This window comes from Trypanosoma melophagium (assembly GCF_022059095.1).
Source record: "Trypanosoma melophagium isolate St. Kilda chromosome Unknown ctg15segment0, whole genome shotgun sequence".
Lineage (NCBI taxonomy): Eukaryota > Euglenozoa > Kinetoplastea > Trypanosomatida > Trypanosomatidae > Trypanosoma > Trypanosoma melophagium.
In genome coordinates, this window is record NW_027125143.1 from 358,075 (window position 1) to 374,234 (window position 16,160).

General features: G+C 41.9%; 6 protein-coding genes across 6 annotated transcripts; all 6 read right to left on the reverse strand.

Moving 5' to 3' along the window:
* Positions 1-407: 407 nt before the first annotated feature.
* Positions 408-4,766, reverse strand: LSM04_004408 (uncharacterized protein; the record flags this gene model as incomplete). The annotated part of the gene is made up of 1 exon (XM_067338453.1): positions 408-4,766. One exon carries the CDS (start codon positions 4,764-4,766, stop codon positions 408-410), a length of 4,359 nt encoding a protein of 1,452 aa, XP_067193730.1.
* Positions 4,767-6,407: 1,641 nt separating this feature from the next.
* LSM04_003414 (Ribosomal protein L7Ae/L30e/S12e/Gadd45) lies at positions 6,408-6,833 on the reverse strand (the record flags this gene model as incomplete). Its single annotated transcript, XM_067338454.1, has 1 exon — positions 6,408-6,833. The coding sequence occupies one exon, from the start codon at positions 6,831-6,833 to the stop codon at positions 6,408-6,410; it is 426 nt and encodes a 141-aa protein (XP_067193711.1).
* Positions 6,834-7,455: 622 nt separating this feature from the next.
* On the reverse strand, positions 7,456-8,037 carry LSM04_007065 (Ribosomal protein L18e/L15P; the record flags this gene model as incomplete). The annotated part of the gene is made up of 1 exon (XM_067338455.1): positions 7,456-8,037. The coding sequence occupies one exon, from the start codon at positions 8,035-8,037 to the stop codon at positions 7,456-7,458; it is 582 nt and encodes a 193-aa protein (XP_067193776.1).
* A 998-nt stretch (positions 8,038-9,035) lies between these two features.
* LSM04_006717 (Protein of unknown function UPF0301) lies at positions 9,036-10,664 on the reverse strand (the record flags this gene model as incomplete). Its single annotated transcript, XM_067338456.1, has 1 exon — positions 9,036-10,664. The coding sequence occupies one exon, from the start codon at positions 10,662-10,664 to the stop codon at positions 9,036-9,038; it is 1,629 nt and encodes a 542-aa protein (XP_067193766.1).
* Positions 10,665-11,368: 704 nt separating this feature from the next.
* On the reverse strand, positions 11,369-11,977 carry LSM04_005333 (uncharacterized protein; the record flags this gene model as incomplete). Its single annotated transcript, XM_067338457.1, has 1 exon — positions 11,369-11,977. The coding sequence occupies one exon, from the start codon at positions 11,975-11,977 to the stop codon at positions 11,369-11,371; it is 609 nt and encodes a 202-aa protein (XP_067193743.1).
* Positions 11,978-12,412: 435 nt separating this feature from the next.
* LSM04_005483 (uncharacterized protein) lies at positions 12,413-15,553 on the reverse strand (the record flags this gene model as incomplete). The annotated part of the gene is made up of 1 exon (XM_067338458.1): positions 12,413-15,553. One exon carries the CDS (start codon positions 15,551-15,553, stop codon positions 12,413-12,415), a length of 3,141 nt encoding a protein of 1,046 aa, XP_067193744.1.
* Between the last annotated feature and the right edge of the window lie 607 nt (positions 15,554-16,160).

Below are 16,160 nucleotides of genomic sequence, written 5' to 3' on the forward strand. Positions count from 1 at the left end.
ATGCAAAGGAAAAAAAAAGACAGTGCAAAGACGTAAAATATTTGGGTAGAGTCAATAGACTAATAAAAAAAACGAAAAAAAAGGAAAAAAGAAACAGTACTGCAAAGTGAGACAAGAGCAAAACAAATAAGAAAAAGCTCTCCGTACCACTACTGCTGCTCCTGCTGCTGCTAATACTAAATAATAACACTAACCATAATAATAATAATAATAATAATAATAATAATAATAATAATAATAATAATAATAATAATAATAATAATAATAATAAATAATAAATAATAAATAATAACAGTACAGCTTACTCCCATGCATGAACATCAGGGTATATTGACTTGCATATTTGCCTTGTATGTACTGACCCACACTATTGTGGGGAGAAACAAACATAAACACACACACACACATTAGCACAAATCATGACAGAATCCCTTGCAGTACCGTTCCACGATGGTCCCACCGCGCCAGGCCGGGATGTGCACGAGCCCCGTCTCCTCCTGCACCACCGCCTCCTCCACCACCCGCCCCAGTCGACTCTGCAGTTTGCGGCAGTACAACAGCAGCGCCGTACTTTTCGCCCGCACCGTTTCCGCCGCCTCCGCCACGTCGTCAAACGGCGCCATGAGGCCAAAGTCGCCGGCGTCGGGGGCGTCGAAGAGCGACGGCAGCACCGGCGGGCGGCGGCGGGCGGCGGCGTGGACGAAGAGACCAAAGAGGACGACCCACGGCGTCCCGCACGGCACATCCCCCGCGTCGGCAGGTGCGAGACGACTGCAACTCCCACTGCCAGTACTCTGCCGGGGTTGAGAATGGGCATTCGTCATTGTAGTCGTATGTGTATTTGTTGTATTGGTGGTGGGGTTGTTGTTGTCGTTGTAGGAGTTGTGGTGGTTAGTATTGTTATTGTTATTACTGTGATGATGGTGATGGCGATGGTGATGGCTACCTTGGGGCATAGAGCCGCTATTTGCACGTACTGTACTACCAGCACGATGGGAGGAGAGAATCACAGAGCGTAACTGGGTTGTCTCATTTAGCACATCCTCAAGGAAAAGACTCCAGTCATCCATTTGCTGTTCAAGGGCTTTAAAGTTGTCCTTGCGAAACGCACGCGGCTGTTCATCACTGTGAAAGAGAAGACCCTCAAGACATTCAAGGCACTCAAAGATAAGATGCATCGTCACCCGCTCCCAATAGAGCATTCCACGTAGTTTTGTATCATCTAAATGTAATTTTTCTCTCGGTATTAAAAAGAATCCACCAACTACCTCTTTCGGTATACCCTTGGGAAGACTCTGAGCTCCCTTTTTAAAGTACTCACGCATACGTGAGGCAACAGACTCTAATTCAATACCTAAACCAACCAAACGTGAAGAATCATTCCTAATAGCCTCTGCAAAATCTACAGATCTCATTGTAGGGTTTGTAGCTGTTCCACCAACTCCAGTTGCAGAAATTGCAGAGTTGCTACCAATTATAGGTCCTACCATACCACTTTCTACAGTATTTTCTTGACTCTCTAAATCCGATAATAATGTTTCTGCCATCACCAAAATAGCTTCATTACGACAGACATCTACCATAACTTGTGCCTCTCTAAGATGCCATAAAACAGCAAATTGCATAAAATCTTGAAATAAATCTGGTTTAGCACCTCCTTCATAAGGTTGATAAATAACTTTTTGTGTCTCTTCCAAACAACACCAAAAACGTCCAACATCTTTTAAAAATTCCTCTACAGAAGTAATTTGACCTTCAATAATACCCAACATCCTCTGGGGTTGTACTGTAAGCACTGAAACTGCGTTAGGAATAGGAGACTGTGAGCGACTCAATTGTATGGCATTCCCATTACTAAGTAATAATCTCCCCGCATCACTATTATGATCAATACCTGTATGACCAGGTGATAATTCACCTGTAAAACGCTTTGCAGATCCATCTCCATGAATATACTCCTGCATAGAGAGAAGGCGTGATACCAAAGAGATGAGTCCACCAATACACTCTGTAATCTTTTTGGGAGAACTAGAAACCGATATTTGTTCAATTTCTTGCATAGTTTGATTAATAAGGTGAATATGACGATGAAAAGGATTTTGGTTTGAAGAATCAAAGCTAATTTCTGTAAACATTGCAACAGCGTTATCAGCCTCCTCAAGCAGACGTTGGGCATGTGTTCGAAGAGCCTGTTCCATACGTGCGATACCGTTTATAAAAGCTGCATTACGTTCTACTATACGTGTATTATGACGTTGTAGACTCTCAAGTTGACGTCTATGGGATTCCCTTTCACCTTGTCCAGAACGTGTAATTTGGGCAACCCAACGTAATAGTGATTCAGGTTGAAGTTCTGAACCACCAATAGTACTACTTTCATCTATCTTGATACTGCTGTTATTAATGCTGTTACTTTCGGCCACACTAATTGCTCGTCGTTCGAGATCTATCGGTAATGCTCCACTAACACGACGTCCACCACTGCCTTGAACAACTGCAGAAGTTGGTGTAGATGGTATTACTGATCCAGGAGTATTAACAGTCGTATTATTAATAGCTGCTACTGTTGTTGCTGTTGCTGCTGTTGCTGTTGAAGTTGAAGCAGAAGCAGAAGCTGCTTTACGACGAAGACGCTCCACCGCTGTGGCGATAACGCGACCCTCAAGAGATTGATATTCCTTTTCAACAGCTGCCATTCGTTCTGTATCAAGTGTTGGACCTAGTTCATCGTTCATAGCCATTTGGGAAACGAGCAAATGCAACTTGGAGAAATCATCTAGTAACAGACGTGAGACACGTGTTTGGGCAAAGAGTCCTTGGAGATTTTCTGTCTTTTTTTCTATACTAGTTAAAGACTCCATAAGACCTGGGGGTGGTGCAAGCTGGACTGACATACCCTTATCAATATTACCTAAAAGAGGACTGTTGTTACTATTATTATTAGATTTGTAGCTATTATTATTGATATTGGCGTTATTGTTCTCAACCCGAGATGATGCGATAACAGCTACGCGATGCTGTGGTGGATTACTTATAGTATCCTCACGTGCCACTACCCCTCGTTTTCCTGTAGCGAATACAACAGAATTTTGCGGTATAGTTGTAACAGTAGTATTTGTTGTTGCCGTTGTGGCGTTAGATGGAGAAATAGTTACAGCAGTGTTGTGCTGTGGAATTCCTCCTGAACGACGTATACTTGGTCCTTCTAACATGACTTTTCGTTGCTGTGGCACATATGGCGAAGCCCCACCTCTACCAAACTCCTTTGAATCTTCATAGCTAAACACTGTGAGATACCGCTCAGACCGTCCTGTCTCTTGTACAGTGACAGCGAACGGCACAGCAGTAAGAAGTCGCATTCCAACAGATGTAACACTTCCTTCTAATCCGATACCACGAAAGAGAAGTGATGGCACAAGTGGATCACTAATATCTATGAGACCAATAGCCTCTGTTGTGCATTGTAGTAACTCTCCATGACCTGTAACAAGTGCTTTATCTTCTAAAAATGCCATGGAAGTAAGGGTAACATTGATATTAACGAGAATATCACATGTAGCTGGATCAATAGCGAGAAGACCACGTGTAAGAGCAACATATACAATACTTTCAGGTTCATAATATTTGATAAAACGCATTTCACTCTTCATACGAAGAGCATTTTCTGGTTTATCAGTTGATTGTTTCGCTACTCGTACATTATTTCCAGAACTATCAAATACACGAATAAGTGTATCATCACTGATACCCCACATTTGCTTGTAATTACGTACATAACATAGATCAGATATAATTGTAGCAATATTCCGGCTTTTTGTACGACGTCTCGCTTGTGCATCCCATACCTTAAGTGCTTTATCATAACCAGCTGTCCAAACTTTACCATTACCAAAATACCATAATCCAGTAATAGTTTGAGCATGTGCATTTCTGATAAGACCACTTGAAGTAAAATCGCTTAAATCAACAATAGCGATATTACCACGTGCAATTCCACACCAAAGAACACAACTTTCTTCACCTTCATTTGTACTAGATTTTTTTCTTGATCCACCTCCACCATTGTTATTTTGTCCCGTTTTAGAAGCAGATTTAAATGTAACAGATTTTGCTGCTGGTACATGTACTACCGCCATAGCATAAACATGCGTAACATTTATTGTTCGGCTAATATTAAGTTCCACCCCTTTGAAATCCATAATAACTACATTATCATCACCAACGGCAACTATTAGTGAATCAGCATCTGGTGCTACAACCATTGCACGTACCGTCTGTCCTACCAACATGCGAGAGACTGGACGTGAAAGCTTTCGGTGAAGCATAGGCGATCGACTCTTTTTCGCTTTCAAGCTGCTACCACTATGACTATTATTCACAAGCGCATCATTCGTTTGTGTATCGGGTAAAGCTGTACTACCATGATCTACAAATGTATTATCATCATCAATTGAGTTTGTTGAATAGTGTGTCGTTGGTACGGTTTCTCCCTTTGCCACAGATGGTGATGAGTTGGCCGGTGCGGTCGTTGTCGTAGTTGTAGTGACTGGGGCCCCCGTTGATCCGGCGTCTTGACTGCTCGAGTCCTCATCCGAGTCAATGCTGTTGTGTACGCCTCCCCGCTCGGGGGCCAAAGTGTACATTGGCAGGCGGGACTCGGCCTGCACGGAGGCGGGCGGGAGGCGGGCGAACTTCTCGCCAACGCCCCACCCGCCGCCGGTCTCCACCGTCCCGAGAGAGAGCTCCGGTATAAAAGGTGCACTCATTCGTGGGAGGGGTACACACACTATAGGAGTGAAGGAAAAAAAAAAAGAAAAAAGAAAACCAATAAACTTTCGTTTAGATCTCGGTATGGGTTTCTTGTTTTTTTTCTTTTTTCTTCTTTGGTGTTCGTTTTTTTTTTTTTGTTTTTGTTTTTGTCTTTTGCTTCTACTGATTTTTGATTTTTTTTCTTTTTTTTCTTTCTCCTTCCCTATCTATCGCTCTCTCTCTTTTTCTTTCACCGTTTCAGATTAACCTATCCTCTCACTGTATTGATGTGTACGTTGCTTGGTTGGTTTGGGGAGGGTAATGACGTTGTTCTTTTTCTTTTCTTTCACTGCTTCAACTGTACGCGCCGGTGTTTGTTGAAGTATATGCGTTATCGCCTCCCTATTGTACTCCTCAGGGCTGAAATATATGTCTGTGTAACGACCCACGAAGAATAAAATAAAATAATGATGGGTCTTATTCGTCAACGAGTTCAAACAGTCAAACACCTCTCTTTTTCACACACACACACACACACACAAATAAACAAAGGAAGACACAAAGACAATGATATAGGGATAGAAGGAGAATGTCAGAACACACCAGTTACCCCTTTTATACCCAGTAGCAACGAAGTCTTCTCACAATCAATGTACGTTTATGAGAGATGTTCTTTTTCCTTTATTGGATCAGGATGTAGTGGATAGTACTTTACTTTGTTTCTTTGTTTTTACTTAATTTCCTTATCTTCCTCTTTTCTTACTCCTCTGTTTTTCTCACACTCCTGTTTTGCTCCTTGATAATATCACTTCTTTGTTTGTTCCCTCTTTTCTCTTTCCTACCTTTTTCCCTTCTCTCTTCGTTTAAACTAACTTTTGCCGTCCGTTTTTTTTTTTCTTATTTGTTCTTTCTTTTCCTCGGTAGTTCTCTTTTTTTACCTCTTTTCTCTCGTTGATACTCTTTTCTTGTTTTTGATTTCCTTTTCTTCGTCAACTTCGAATAATTTTTTCCCTCTGTAGTTGTTCCCACTACTACGACTACTGCTGCTATTTTCCCAGTAACACCCTCCAAATGGGAAAAAGGGAACGGAGGTGACAGAGAAAGAGACAGACAGAGAGAGAGAAAGGTTAATCCGCAATACTGTGCACAGAACCCTTCACTCTATATAGGCATACAGATATATATATATATCAGTGTGTACGTAATATAGAGGTGTGCGCGTTTTGTGTTTGTGGAGCACAATGACAGCAGCACACATACGTAAACATTACATAAAGTGTGAAGGAAAGAGAGAGAAAAAAGAAAGAAAAAAAAATACAATAAAAAAATACAGCAAATGAGCGGGGAAAAAAGTCATTGAACAGCACAGATTACAGATAACAAAGAAATAAAGAAATAGATGTATACATTTCTTTTTCTTCATTTCAATAGCAGCATAAAGCAATAAAAATATTATATGTCTTGCCGAGGAAAACAATAAAATAAAAGAAAAACATATGTTTCTCTCCCACGGATAGGCCCATCGAAGAAGAAAAAAAAAGAGGAAAAAAAAGAAAGTTAATCTGTGTTTATATATATATATATATATAATCATCCTTCTACAGCTGTATCCTTCTTCTTATTCCCTCTTCCCTTTTCCCCACTTATGCAGCAGCCATTTACTTCAGCTGAGAGAGAAGGTACTCAAGAGCCCTCGTCCGCTCACCAAAGTCACGCACCGCCACGCAGGAGCACTTGAATGTCTTCTTCACTTCACCGTCGGCGCCAACCTTTGTGAGTCCAGCCCACTGGGCGAGCTTCTCACGCTCCTCAACATTGATGAGATCAATGACACCCTGTTTGGCGAGTGCTGTGATAAGCTTCTTGTACTCCTCGTCCTCGCAGTCGTCGGCGAGAATGCAGAGATGTGCGGTGCGGCGGTAGAGGGCGCGGGCGACTTCGGAGAGACCGCGGACGAGGCCGTTGACTTCACGTGACTTCTGCAGCACAATACGAATAGCGTCTTCGAGGCTCTCCGGCGTTGCATCCACGAAGGCATCAACCACCGGGGGACAGCTCACTTCCACAGGTGTTTCCTCTGCCATACTTGCGAGATGTTATCGCTCTTGGGAAAGAAACTATACAAGATTAGTAGTATATTAGGTTTAGTAATAAGTAGAGACATCACAAAAAAAAAAGGAAAAGAAAAAAGAGTAATAATACATTATGAGAAACATGATGACAATAATAGTACAAAAAAGATATTCATAAAGTATAATCCTAGACGCCCATATGGTTAAAGAATTTTTTTGATTATTTAGTTATTTTCTTCTTTTTACTTTTTTCTCTTTCCATTTCCTAAACTATTTCAGAGAAATCATCGGAAATAATGAAGTAGAAATAATTATTAAAAAAGAAAAAACCACAAATAAAAATCAAATAAAGTGTATGTGTGTGCAGCCTTCGCGTTCCTTGGTTTTCTTCTTCTTCTTCTTCTTCCAGTCTGGTCCGTCTATGGTTTTTTCTTGTGCTCCATGTGCTCTCCCGGTGTTCAAACACACGCGCCCACAAATAGACAAACACACACGTACAGAAAGAAAAAGAAAAAAATAGAGATATACCGAGAGAGAGAGAGAGAGATAAATAAAAACCCATAGTAGGACAAATACCCTCTCCCTTCCTTCTTCCTCTCTTTCTTCTCCTTTTCGTTCCTTCTTACCGTGTTGTTTACTTGTGGCGGAAGGCACGACGGCGTGTACCAATACGCTCCTTCTCCTTTCCACGGTTAGAGACGTACGGCTTCGCGTGATTGCCTGGAGAGCCGGCGGCGCCAAAGTGCTTCACCGCCTCCCGTCCCGCCTTGCGGCCGCGGAGCAGCATTGTGTTCTTTCCCGTTGGGGCGATCATCGCGAGTTGATCAAATGTCAGGCACTCGCCGCCGGCGCCGGTGATGCGTTCGCGGGCGCTCTTCGAGAAGCGCAGCGCACAGACGCGGAGGGCGGGGATGCGGGCCATGCGGACATCGTCGAGGACGTCGCCGACAACGACGGCGATGGGGGCCTTCTTGCCCTTCTCGAGCCAGACGGACTTGCGGCGCAGGCAGACGGCGATGCGGCTGAGGGAGATGGGGGCGCGATGGCTGCGGCTCTTCAACAGGCGCTGGTGGACGAGTTTGTTGAAGCCGGAGTTCGTGCGCTGGGCGAGGAACTTGTAGAGCTTGATGAGCAGCTTGATGTACGGGTTGGTCGAGTACGTGTGGTGGCGCACCACGCGCTTCTTCTTCTGCACACCAGTGAGATCAACGCCCATGTTGTTGTTTTATTGTTTATTCGGCTGTGGGTGACGAGCTAAATAGAATAACTATTGACAACGGAACACTCCGAACGCACACTGATGTTTATGAATTTAAATGAAATTATTACAAGATAAATTAGAAAATAAGAAGAAAGGGAGAAATAGGAAGAAGAAAATATCATTTAGAATGAAAAAATAACAGATTATTTTAACTAGAAATACAAGTGTCCACTTCACACCTCAATCCATAATCCTATTTGATAATCATTCGTTTTCTATAATAACCTCTCAAGTGAATTTCTCCCAAGCCACCTACTCACCCCCTATCACCCACATATACATAAAAAAAAAGGCGTTTCGTCGTCCATCTCACTCTCTTTTTTTTTAAGTTCTTTCCCTTGTCGTCACAACCAACTGTGGTCATTATTGAAGCAACATCCCTTATCTATCTTTCTGTCTTCAATTGGTTTTTTTTCATTGCTGTAATTTCGGTTGTGCAAATATATTTTCATACGATTGTGCGGCTTTGGTTATCCGAAAGCCAATTTATATATGTGTACGTGCGTAGGTGAGAATGTATGTGAATATGAATGTATTGATGTACGCCAGTTTGTTCCTTTCATTACTGCAGTTGTAGCTCCTCTTTTTTCTCTTATCAGTTCTTTTCTTGGGCAGTGGTGGGTTTTCTTTTTTTTTTCTTCTTTTTTTTTCAGTTTCCTTTGTATTTTTACTAACAACACATCCACATTCTTTTCGATCGAGCCCCTGTTCTCCTTCTTCCACTTTCTTTTTTTCTCTTCCTTCTGATTTCTTCCTCTGTTCCAATCACAATCCCTTTTAATCTTCCCTCCTCCAACCATTCACATGTCTACAGTAATATCTCTTTTTTTTTCGTCTCTTTCTCTCCAATACACACATGCAATATGCCTACAATCTCGGCTTTTATTGATCCCTCTCATACGTTCCTTCATTTCCTTCTGCCTTTACCCCACTTTCTTTTATTTTTTCTGTTACTATTTCTCTGGTGGGTCCTGCAATAGTGGTTTTTGGTTTCGAGCAAGATCAGCGTATGGCGCCCCAAGCGCACTATACGCCCATGCCCATGCAGCAGCCGCACGCCTGCGATTCGCCTCTGCAAGCATTCCAGCAGTTCGCTGCATACCTGCAGTATGTAATGTTTCTTCTTCTGTTGTTGTTTCTTTCTTCGTTGTTGATGTTTTTACTTCAGTTGATGTTGGTAGTGTACCGGCGTGTCGTGCGAGAGAAAAGACAAAATCATCCATAGCAGGATCGTCACTGCTACCACGTGCGACTATCCATGTACCCGAGTTTACTTCTCCAGGAAGTTGCTGCACTCCCCATCCACTAAAACCACAAATCACCATAATATCATTTGGGTCAGCTGTTCCATCTTCAATCTTCTTTTGCAGGACATCGTAGTTTCCATCCACCCAAAGTGAACGGGATAAGGGAATGGCATCATCCACGTCAGGAATACGGTGTAGTAGTAGTACACTGGAGTCAAATGAACCACGACTAACTGGTCCTCCAATCATAACAGTGTGATTACTGAGATGTTTACCCAAAACAGGATGGACGTGATTTAAACGAATTGTTGCACTTACTGGCATCAGCATACCTTCCTCATTCTCTAATGGTTTATTCAGTATAAATGCCGCCGATTCATTCGGAGTGGCACGAACAACAATCATAACAGTGTAACGAAAAAAATCATACAATTGAGGATGTGCCAATAACAATTGTACCGTCTTGGGTGTCTCAAAAGGTGTCTTGCTAGGAGTTTTACCACTGCTACTACTACTACTACTACTACTACTACTATGTGACTCTTCCACACCTGTGGATTCTTTTTCCAATGTTACATCATCTCCCTTATTAGTACTACTCATATCTTTCTCTTCCATACCAACTTGTTCCAGTGCATCTGATAGTCCTTTTGTGAGTGAGAGATGATGCATTTCCTCCACCTCACTTACAACTATGAGCTTTGGTGTTGGCATCGTTGCCGCTAATTCGGGTGGTGAGACCACTGAGCTGGAGTGTTTCTCTGCCATATCTGTCACATATGCAAGTTCCTTTAATACCGCAAAAGCCCTGTTCAGTTGAGTTACTGTAAAAGGTGTACTTTCAAAAGATTCTCGAAGTGTCTGGAGAATTCCTGATGGCATTGACGAATCTCCAGTTCCTGTACTACCAACATTAGTATGACTAGTGCTTCCACCATGCTTGATAGCATCATCACTCTCATTATTACTACTACTATTCTCACCACTACTACTACTACTACTGCTGCTGGTAGTACTGGTAGTATTAGTAGTAGTAGAAGTGATAGTATTGTCATTGGAAGCTTTAGAATTGCTGTTCTTTATGCAATTCTCTTCCTTTCTTGGAACAAAGAACTCCCTCCCACCATTCATTCGGCGTATAAAGTTATCAAGAAAAACCCGCGACTCTGGCCATCCCGCCTGCTTTGCCACATCAATAGAGACCCAGTCACCACGGCGGTGATCGTACACTCGCTGCGGAGAACATGTCAACACAGACCGCATGGCGATATCTCTCTCTACTTTGTAGGCTTTCTTGTAAATCTGTCGATACACCGTGCGGACAATCTTCTCCATCTTCCTATCCTCCCCCTTTTTTTCTACACTGTGGTAATAACATACATTTACATTTACAAATAAGTAAATAAGAATAAGAGTGAGAAAGAAAGCGAGAGAATAGTAAAAGAACAGCTACAAAATACACATTTTAACAGAGAATAGGAAAAACAAGAGGGGAAAAATAAATTAAATTTGCACAGAAAGGAATTTTCATTGTCATCTCATTCATTTACTCCATGTGTCGACGACAGGAAAAAACAAAATAAAGAGAAATTGCATCTCTTCCATATTATTTTTCTTTTCTTCTCCTTTGTATTCATTTTCGTTGTTGCTGTTGTTGTTGTTGTTGTTGAAACTCTCTGCATGAATTCATTCATCTCATTTGTCAAATCATTGCTTTTCATCAATAGAAAACGTAAAGGCGCATCTCCACGCAGATACACCCAAACGAAAACAATAACCAAAACAAAAAAGGAAATTGCAACAAAATAAAAGACGCAGCAAAAAGGGAAACGTAGAAAAAGAGATCAAATAACCATTAGATGAAGAGGAAAGGAACTAGAGAATAGGAAAAAAGGAAAAAGAGAAAAATAAGAAAAAACAAAAACACCCACACAGCATCATCTTTTTTCTTATTTTCCTCTTTTCCTTTCCCTTTTCCTGCCCTTTCAGTCATTCCTCCTCCTCCTCCTCCTACTTTTTTTTCTCACCACATTTTCCATCTACATCATATCCTCTGATGGCTCTTCCAGTTCTGCATCCTTTCCACCACCAGTTCGCCGTGCTACCAAGTTCATTGGATTTCCCTTACGCCCCTCACGCAGCTGTGCGGCGTTATCAATATACCGCTGCTGCTCCCAGGCCGCCTCCAAGAGATTCCACATTCGCCATGTGACTACCGCCGCCATTGGCCCTAGTGGGAGAAACATACGATTGTGATAAATGGTAAGGTAGAATCCCATCGCCGTGGCAACAGAGGATACACCAGTAAGTCCAAAGAGACTCCATTGATAAAAGAAAATACCCCATGAAGCACTTGCATGCTCTTTTAGCAACCGTGTCGTACTTTCTTTGGAAATGGCTCCATCTGCTACTCCTCCTCCTACTCCTCCTAATGTACTAACAGCATTTCGTGAAATCACCTGTATATCTCCACCGGTGGTGCGTAAATGCTCAACATGCTGTTTATACCGCATTTGACGGGCAAAGTCATCAAATACAGAAAAAAGAGCACCACGACGAACTTCCTCATATGTTACTTTAATCGGCGCGGTGCGTTTAATAACAGGAGCGGGAGACGCTGCAACACTAAGTGAGGCTGGTTGCTGCATGAAACTCTCCCTATTTTCGCCTCCCACAGACGCACACTATATATATGTGACCAGTACTACTATACCTACTACAAAAAAAACAAAAAAGAATAAATAGTAAAACAGAGAGTGGCAATAATAATAATAATAATAATAATAATAATAATAATAATAATAATAATAATAATAAACGCAAATTACAAAATCCGTGTCATCACAGATCCTACATTTACTGTATTTCTATACGCATTGTTTTTTTTTGGGGGGAATTTACACCTTTTTTTTTTCCTACTTCAAATAGACATAAGAATTAGGAAAAGAGTAGCTCTCTTTGAGTGAGCAGGTGGATATGCTCAAAAGGGCGTCAACCATATTAAATACGCAAAACTAATCGAAAAAAAAGGAAGAATCAAGCAAAGAGAGAGAGATAAATATAGAGAAACTCCAGAATCTCCACTACGCATTAGATCTTATCCCACCTGCAAAGTCTCTGAAAGGTGAGTTATTGTATGTGCCTGTTAAAGGACTCTCTGAAATCACATTGGGAGGAAGTGTAGGCCTTCTCATCTCCATTCTTCGTTGATGATGTTGTTGTTGTTGTTTTTCTGATGAGGGAAGTACATTATCGCTATCGGTCTCATCCTGAAGCCTACCAACAAAGTGACGCGATGCGGGCCTCCCATGAAGAGGAGAGGGAACAGAGTACAGCTCTGCGTCATCCAGAGCACCCTTATTATTAGCATTACCATGATTAGTATTACTATTATTATTAGTAGAAGCAGCAGCAGCAGCAGCAGCAGCATATTGTAATCCATGGGATTCAGCAATCAAACGTTGTTGCTCTTGTAGTAGTGCCGTCTGTTCTTTGGTAAGTTTCTGTTGTAGTTCAGTTTGTTTAGCCCTCTCTGAGAGTATTTCCTGCAGTTCCTTCTTAAGATCTTTGGTATCCTCCTCCAATTCTGCACGACGACGGCAAAACAATTCCTTATCATGATTAAGGAGTTCCTTTGCGGCCTCCAGTTTTGCAATTTCTTTTGTTACTTCACACTCTTGTGCTCCTGCTGCCTCTTGCTCTGTTAACAACTCCAGTAAAGATTCTACCAGATGTCCCCAACGTAATTCCGTTTCACGTCGCTCCGTCAACACATTATTGTATTCTTTTTCCATAAACTGGTGATGCTGAAGCCATTGCTCTTTCATTTGTGCACGACTTTCTACAAGTGAATGAGTGCGTTCTGCGATAAGATCCATCGTATTTACTACGGCAGTGGCTATTGGTATATGAGCGCGTGAACCCGCAGCAACAGCTTCACTAGTAGTATTAGTAGTAATATCATTACCAACAATCTGTGGTACTTCTAGTCCCCAATTCAGGAATTCTTGCTGCTCTCGTCCCCATGATGTGCGAAGAAGTTCTACACTGGCGAAATGTGACTCCTGGGCGAGTCGCTGTTGTCGTATAGTTTGAATTTCTTCCTGTAATTTACTCAATATAAGTGCATGCAACTCATTACAGCGCTGACGCGTGGCAAAAAATTCCTGTTGCTGTTTTCGCACCCCATCTAGTAGTGAACTGACTGCAGCTTCCTTCTCCTCTACTGCCATACGAATAGCGAGTTCCTCATTATTAAGAAAGAGATGTCCCTCACCTTTCACGCGAAGTGCTTTATTCCTAGCCATTTGCTGTCGCACTTGCTGCCGCACCGCAGACTCCAATTGTCGCACAACAGAAGTAAAAGACTCTGCCTTAGCGATGCACAAATTCCTTACTCCTTCTTGTTTTTCTGTATTACTTTCACTACGATCCCGTTCGCTTAATCGCCGCAGACGCTCTAGTTGTTCTTGTAATGTCTCCACCTCAGCTCGCTGCAGTTTCTCTAGTACAGCTTGTTCAACTTGACAACGATTCTCCAAATCTGCAAGTTGGCTTTGTGCAGTAGTTTTATCACTATCACTTATTGCTTCTGCTTTGCGACGAACATATTCAAACGATTCGGTTGCGAGTTGCTCAAAACGCCTAGCCCCCTCCTGTAGTTTGTTAGCAACATCTTTCACTCGTGCCTCCAATCGTTTTTTAGCGCACAAACGCAACTGCGCTGTTGCTTCTTGCAGTCCTTCACGCACAGTTTTCATATTACGTGTCTTTTGTTCTGCACGATATTGAAAGAAATCGCGATACCGTTCTAAGAAGTCGTGCATAAACTCTGCAAGTTCTTCTTTACGTGCTATAACATCCTGCATGTATGTGGACTCCCGATTCTTACGTGTTTCCTCTGCAACATCTCTTGTCTCTTGATGAATGAACTCCAGTACACCATTTTTAAGTGAATCTAGCCTCTCATCATGGTGTTGACGTAAAATACGAAGTGCAGCATTCATTTTCCTCTCTACACTACCAAGATTATTAACACCACCCCCACCACCACTTTTATCAAGATCATCACTATTATTACTATCATCATTATCAGAAGTTGCAGCAATATCCTTTTTCTCTTCTTCTTCTAAAGCAATAAAAATTCCCTTCTCATCGTATCTATGATTTTGTAGCAGTAACTCACGTTGCTGTAACAATTCTTCTATTCTACTCTCTCTTTCTTCTACTTCAGCAGTAAGGCTTCTCAATTGTGTCTTATAACGTTCCCTTTCTGCAGTTCCCACTACCTCTTCCTGTTGTTTCAAGAGATCTGCCGTATGATCATGTACCTCTTGTAATCGTTTCTGGTGGTAGACGTTATATGCCTGCTGTTCAGCAGTTATATTTTCTTCTTTTTTTGCAATTTCCATTTGCTTTTCTATTATTTTAGTTTCCATCTCCGTTAGTTCGGTATCTGTCTTAATTTGAAGTGTGTCTAATGTACTCTGCATCTGTGATAATTCCATTTCGACAGCATCCAACGAAGACAAAAGATCACGATATTCCACCCGACGCTTCTCCTCTTCACTCTTCACACGTTGAACAGGAGAAGCAGCATTAGCATTAGCATCAGCAGAAGGAGTAACCACACTTCCTGAGTAACCTGACGCCGCAGTTCGCTTGGCCGAGACTGGACCTTCGAGAAAACCAAGTGGATCATCATCATCATAATCATAATCACTGTTGTTGTTGTTGTTGTTGTTGTTGTTGTTGTTATTGTTATTGTCATCACCCCTCGCAACTGTCCCTTGTTGAACTCTCACACCAGAGCTAGACGATAGAAACGCGGGTTGTAGTGCCGCAGCCGTATGCTGTCGCGTCATTGTTGGAGAATCATCATCATCTATTTCCCACGGCATAGGTTCATCTTTTACCACTCTGGTCGTTCTTGTCATCCCAGTTCCTGCTGCCGCTGCTGCTGGAAATTGTTGTTGTTGTTGTTGTTGTTGTGCTGAATCTTTCATTGGTCGCCCATCACGTCTGCCTCGACGTCCCTCCATTCCCAAAGACGGGGAACTAACAGTCGGGGATGCCGTTGTATTATTTGCCACAGTGGCCGTAGAGAGAGAAGGCACAGCCCGGGACGCGGGAATGGACGACCTACTTCCCTGTTCAGCGGCGAGTTCTGCCATAATGGCATCGAGCGAACTCAAATCATCTGCGAAAGGATTGTCAACGTTCATCCTCAGCCTTCGCTGTAAAAAAAAGGAGAGAAATGAAAGTGAAATCAAACCACAAGAACAAAGAAAAAAATGTCTCTGCCCTTGTAAAAAAGAAAAAAAGCAAGAGTATGACAACGAGCCCAAAGACATCGATATTTGAATAAATAGGAAAAGTACTTTTCCATTAGATACAAAGAGGTCAATCCACACATACAAAAGTTCTCAAGCAACACTCATTCCATCGCAAACACACACATACACACACAACTATAAGCAGAAAATAAGTTTGCGTGTGCATCATACAAAGGGTTACCAATCAATGAATATAATTTACATCATTTTTCTTTTAACTTTTTTTTTAGTCCTTCACATTGTTCTTCTCTTTTCTCCTTGCTGTTGTTTTTTTGTTTTTGTTTTTGTTTTTGTTTTGCTCGCTAATTGTTTTATAAAACTGTCCATCTCATTTTTCTTTGTTTTTCTTTGTCTTTTTCTCTCCATAAATATATATATAACACTCTCCCATTTATCACTTCCTTTCACTGTTTCCGCTCTCTCCTTGTCACCTAACTCCTTCAGAGATTCCAGTCTTTACATATGTATACGGTGTCAGATAACCCCCAGGTGGAGG